This window comes from Vombatus ursinus, unplaced genomic scaffold (genome assembly GCF_900497805.2).
Source record: "Vombatus ursinus unplaced genomic scaffold, bare-nosed wombat genome assembly UNPS02014830.1, whole genome shotgun sequence".
NCBI classification, from domain to species: Eukaryota; Metazoa; Chordata; class Mammalia; order Diprotodontia; family Vombatidae; genus Vombatus; species Vombatus ursinus.
Window position 1 is genome coordinate 30,961,552 of NW_020954608.1, and position 6,113 is coordinate 30,967,664.

Consider the following 6,113-nt stretch of genomic DNA (forward strand, 5'->3'; position numbering starts at 1 on the left):
TCTTAAACCACATGTGCTACTATTGATATTTTTCTGAGGTTCAAAAATACGTGCAAAAAAGAATTTACAGAAAAACTTTCACAACTTTAATTCAACAGAACTGTTGAAATTATATTTTTAAGTTTATGAAACTCAACTATATGAGACATGTAAATGTGTTCCCCCACCCCCAAACTGTTCTTGGTACATTTTTTGTCAAAGTTTCTTTCTTGTAAATTTTTTCATCGGCATTTACATGCCAGAGAGATCCTATACTATCCGTGTAGATGATAAAATTATCATGAGTATTTTAAGAAAATTTAACATTAATCTGTAACTAAGTATATAATTATTTATTTTTAATAGATGAGAGACACATTTCAAGCCTAAGATATTACTTGCGATGACTTCTGTTATTTTTCTCAAGATGACATTTATTGGGTATAGGATATTATAGCAGATAATTTTAAAACTACATTTACTGGTTTAATTTGTAATACCATTCTGTACTTCCTTGAAAATTGTCTGAAATCATAAATTAGTAGTAATATATACAATTAAATTAAGCCACTAAGTAGAGTTGTCATACTTGCTTTTGTATTCAGAGTACAAACATTTTTAAATGGATCACAGACAGCAAGGACTATGTCTTTTTATCTTATTTCATGGAATAATTCACTATGTGCTGATAAGATGATGAGAAAGCTCTTTTGAAATACATACAGTAACATGGGAGTTTTTTGAAGTGAAGCGTTTTCTCTGCTTAACTTTTTAATCAGTTTATCAGTGGAACAAAATAATAAATAATGAAATTAGTCATTTTAAGTAGGCCCTATTTTATTCAAGAGCATTATCACCCCCCTCCTCAAATTATCAATTACAGGTTTTCTTTCAACATTTTAAAAAATTGTTTAAGATTTTTCATTACTGCCATCAAGATGAATTATTGAGTGTTAGGTTAATACTTTTTATTATACTGAATCATTTCATTACATGTCTAAGAAGGCTGAATTTAAATACCACTGTACCCTTTCATACTCTTCCTTCCAGAAGTTACGTGTCCCTCTTCTGAATTTCTAGAGTACTTTGTAGCATTTCTATGTTTTATGTTAGTTTTATGTTTCTTCCTTGATTTTAAGCTTATTGAGATAATAATTTCTGTTTTATACTTTTTTCTTTCTATATATGACATGCTGATTGTCATTAACTTGAACCCAGTTAGCTTCTATGTGTAGAAACATGGTCAAGCTTTCAACTGAAGGATGTTAATAGTGTTGTTTCAGAACTATGTGATTTATGGAATGTAAACTTATAATCATTTAAACATTAAATTCATCTACTGATAATTCAAGCATTTGCATATTGATTTCACTGCTCTTGCTCCACATGTAATTTTTGAATATGCTTACTTGGAAGATATTTAAAAGTTGATATTAAGGCACCAAATGTGGGCAGAAAGTTGTAGAATTTGTAAGTCAATTTAGGTTTTGTGACTATTAATTCATACCTACACATCTTCCCTAGAATATGTGGTAGTTTACATTTAACCAAAATTCATCTCTCAGTGTAACCAAAGATTCCCTACCAAAAGATACCTGCCTTTAGTAGCTAGCAGGAACCCACCATCAAATATAGAAATGATACCTAACATTTCTCTCTCCAATGACAACCAGCTATTCAAATAGAAATAACTTTGAAGCCTTTCTAAGTCATCATTTGGTTTCTAAATTTGACCATCCTGACTTGGAACTGAGAAGGGGAACAATTTTCTCCAAGATTTCATAACTTTCTAAATTTAGAAGTTGATTAAAATGAAAGAGATGTTATGAAGACGGATTGATGGGTGACTTGGGATATTATTTTAGGAAAGGAAATAAACAGATCAGGTTTGTATTGCTGAGAAAGAGCTTAGTATTTTTAATTAGGAGAAGGCAAAGATTTTTATACGTTGTATAACATTTTATTAAGAGTTGTATTATTCATATGGTATCAATTGTAAATTGCCTAATTTTATTCTTTTTTTTCCTGTTAGGCAAAGAGGATGAATATCCAAAGAAACCTCTGGGGCAACTTCCACCTGAACCTCAGTCTGTTGTTAATCACCTGAGCAATGGACAGAAAAATGTTGGCATATCAAATTCCCAAACATCCAAAAAAACAGAGAGCACAGCAAGTCCCAAAAGACAAGAAATGTTGCCTCGTCATCAAAGTACAATCAATGCAGGGGAAAGGATTCCTTCTGTAAAGAGACTTGACTCAATAGAAAAAGATAGTGGGAAGATTAGGAGTGAGGTAGAGACTCGAAGAAAACAACTAGCGAGTACACAAGACAATTCTAAGCAATATAACAATGCTGCAGCTAACCAAAATTCTAATGCTACTTCAAATATCCGGAGGGATTTTGTACCAAAGTGGAATAAACCTTCAGATATGTCAGTCATTGCAAAAACAGGAAAATATGCAATTGAAGGCAAAGGTAGAACAGTAAATCACACACTTGTAGGCACACCTCCAAGTCCTGTTGAGACATGGGCATTAAATGTAAGGCAGAAGGTTAAGATTTTAGATGGTGATGAAGGTAAGCGGGGGTCCAATGCCTCCCAGTATGATAATGTACCAGGAACTGAAAATGAAAATGGGACTTCCGTTGAGGAAGTATTAGAAAGAGCTCACTCTCAAAGTCCAAGTAAAGTAATTTACCCAAGTAGCCCCAGAAAACATTCTGAGAGATCTTCTAGTCCATCAAAAGTATCAAATAATTTTACCTTCAATGTGCAACCACCAAATTCCCCAAGATATTCATCCCAGGTTGATGGCGTAGGTCATATGAAAATGCCACCACCATCCTATAGCAATCCGCCTGTTTACCATGGAAGTTCTCCAAAACATGCCTGTACTGCTAACACTAATTTCATACCTCTGCATTATAACCATGGGACTCAGATCAGCCCTTCTCGAAGACCTTATGGCTCCAATCATTCCATAGACTTTTCTTCTGAGAAATCTTATAGTCGCCCTGCCCCTCTTGTGCTGCCATCCAATCGAATAGAAGTTCTACCTGTTGATGTCAGTGCTGCAGGATCATATTCAGGCAATTCAAGGTCTCCTATGAGTGGTGACTTCATAATTCCTCCAGTGGATTATTTGCCAGATAACAGAAAATGGCCAGAAGTTAGTTACACATACAGGCCTGAGGCATATGGACAATCATGGAACCGAGATGCTAACAGAAGCCACTTTAGCAACTTACCAAAGCATACAGTTTTTCAACATGTAGCCATTCAGGATTATAACCTTCCCGCTGTTTCAATAGATAGTCCAATACGGTATAGAACTTCACCATCTTTGGAAGATGTCAGTTCACCCCGGTATCAATATTCAGGTGCACCACCTCCATCACACTACAGAAATCGTGATGGACTTTCTATACATGAATCAGTGTTGCTATGAAAATCTACTTATGTTTACTTAACAGAGGAGAATATAGACCATTTAAGATTTACATTGCTATGTTTGTAATTGCCAAAGCAGTATTTTATACAGTTATGGATAACTTGTGCAATTCCATGTGTGTTAATAATAAGAATATATCAAGACATTTTCAATTCCAGGTAGATGCTACCGAAGTTGAGCATTTTAAGTTGTGTCATCATTGAACCTGTTTAAAATAATAGCATATATAAACATAGCAATAGTATGGAGAGATGTACGCACAATATTAATTCATTAGTACTTTTCAGTTTTCATTTGCATAGTCTTTATCTTTCAGAACAGAGAATTCCATGTGCCAGCTTTATTTTTTAAAAATAGCACTGAAAAACCATATGTAGAATGAGTATTTTTCTGGCTGTATGTAATGTATGTATCATCTCTAAATAGAAATCTGTGGACATATGCATACGTGTTTGAGCAGGAATGTTCAGGAAATTGAGAAGCAATTATTTATCATGAATAACTGATATTTAATGGTATGCTGATTTTCTCTAACTGGTCTTGTAAGCAAAGGCTTCCTTGGATTTTGCTTGCTTTAACCCATTTGCCTTCCTCACCTGGGTCCTAAACTGACTAAAACAATGGCCCTGCAACTTCTCCAAGAATGCTGATTTTTTCCTCTTTTGATCTATGTCATCTGTCATTAAACCTGAAAAACGGACAAGCAAAGACATTGGAAGGAAAAGAAGTACAGCTCTCTGAGTTGACTCCTTAGTGGTGCTTTTAAAAAGCAAGGTAGATCACAGGGGTATATGTGCCATCTAGGCAGCATTTGATGAGGTCATTTATATCAAAATAAATCAAAATAACCATTGTTTTGTTCTATTTTGACCCTTCGAAGGCCCAGAGCAAAATGGTCCTTGCCATATACAAAAGATGTGCTTAAACATAGCCATCCCATGTAAAAAGTTATAGCAATGGAGTTAGTGGATGTGCTACGTTATCAGGCTGTTAAATCATTATTATTATTAAAACTGAATGTAAAAATTAACCCCAGTTGTCAATAGGAATCTAAAATGACTTGTCTTTTTAAAAATTAGTGTGATTTTCATGCTTTTTGAGAATATTCCTTTGCTTTTTTCCACTTTTGAAAAAATTTTCAAGTCAAATTATGTACTTTTAAATTGGTCTTTAGAGGACATTTCTTTAGACAAGCTATATTACAGTATACATACATGGTCAATTCTTGAGCAATTCAAGAAAATACACACATTGTTGTTTGTATGTAATAGAAGAGTTTGGTGTTAGAATTACTTTTTATAATATTTGAATAATAGAAAATTTTATTGAATCAAAGAATAGGTATCGCAGCCTATTCTTGCTGCAGGCTGATTCTTTAAAGTTTTAAGGTACAGAAATATAATGCCTTTGAAAATGGAAGTAACATTTATTTAGTCAGCTAGTGAATGTGATAGATCTTGTTTATGTATATAATGTATCTGGTGTAATTTTAAAGAACTTGGTAATATGTTAAATGATAGAACACAGCATATTAATAGCTAAACACTACACTGAATCACAAAGAAATTCTGATTATTGGTATCACTGGGTTATTGATTTAGATTGCTGATAGCTGCTTGGGATATATGTATATAATGTAGCCAAGGGTGTTAACCTTAAAATTTCAACCTTGATTCTGTGATTTATAATAAACTACACTGTACAATTTACTTTATGCTAGTAGCACCTATGCTGCCTCCCCCAAATATATGTGTACATTTATGTGTGTGTGTGTGTGTGCATGCACACACACACACACACATCAATGATGGTAAATACTGTAGATTTTATATATATATGAAATATATACAGACTATTTTCTTATGTCACTTGTAACAGTTTTTAACTGTATACTTTTTTGTGTCATTGTTTTTAACCTGCTAAAAGTAATAAGGATGTCTTATTTGGTGTCTTTGAGCTTTTTCTTCTTAGGATCAAGTGTCATATCTCTGTCTTTTCTAAGAGTTAACTCTCTTTTAGTTGAAAGTAATTTACTAATTTTAGTCTGTTTCTCAGTATGCATACATTATGGTTTTGAATTTATACTTCACCAAAAAAAAAATCACATAATTAGAATTCTGGCCCACTTCACATTTCCCCCCATTAATAACAATGTACAGTGTACTACTAGATAGACATCCTCAGAGTCACATGTTGGCTTTGTGACCTGTAACAAGTTACTTAACCTTTCAGTGTCCCAGACAACTATAACGCTATAAGTTGTAGAGAAGGTGTTGATTAGCATTAGTAGAAGGAATTACTCTTTGGGAGTTCCCAACATTAATGAAATCACAGGCCTGACTCCCTTCTCCACACCCCACACTCTGAAACATGCTATTGTTTGCATCAGTATTAGAAAAAAAATTTAACTTGTCATCATGATCTTAGGAAAACATAACATAATCAATTTATTTTTATCTGACTAACATAATCATTTAGGTTAAACGGGTCCAAAAAGATAGCTTCAACAGGAAATATAATTTAATATGAATTTATACAGTGAGGTGAACTGTTCTTACTAAATAGAAGACTTATATGACTATTTTACAGAGTAAAGGTCAGTCTGTTGGCAAGCTGTTGTAATTGCATGCTTGAAGTAAAACTTAGCATTATCAAAACTTCTCATCATTGTAGTGTTTACT

The 6,113-nt window shown here is 33.4% G+C and overlaps 1 protein-coding gene across 3 annotated transcripts in view; it reads left to right on the plus strand.

Moving 5' to 3' along the window:
• USP6NL (USP6 N-terminal like) overlaps positions 1-5,375 on the plus strand; it is a 199,725-nt gene extending 194,350 nt beyond the window's left edge. For all 3 annotated transcript variants that reach the window (XM_027838800.1, XM_027838799.1, XM_027838801.1), the window contains exon 15: positions 2,012-5,375. In XM_027838800.1, the coding sequence (XP_027694601.1) occupies positions 2,012-3,429 (1,418 nt within the window). In that variant the 3' untranslated portion in view covers positions 3,430-5,375. The remainder of the gene's footprint in view (positions 1-2,011) is intronic.
• Positions 5,376-6,113: the final 738 nt, after the last annotated feature.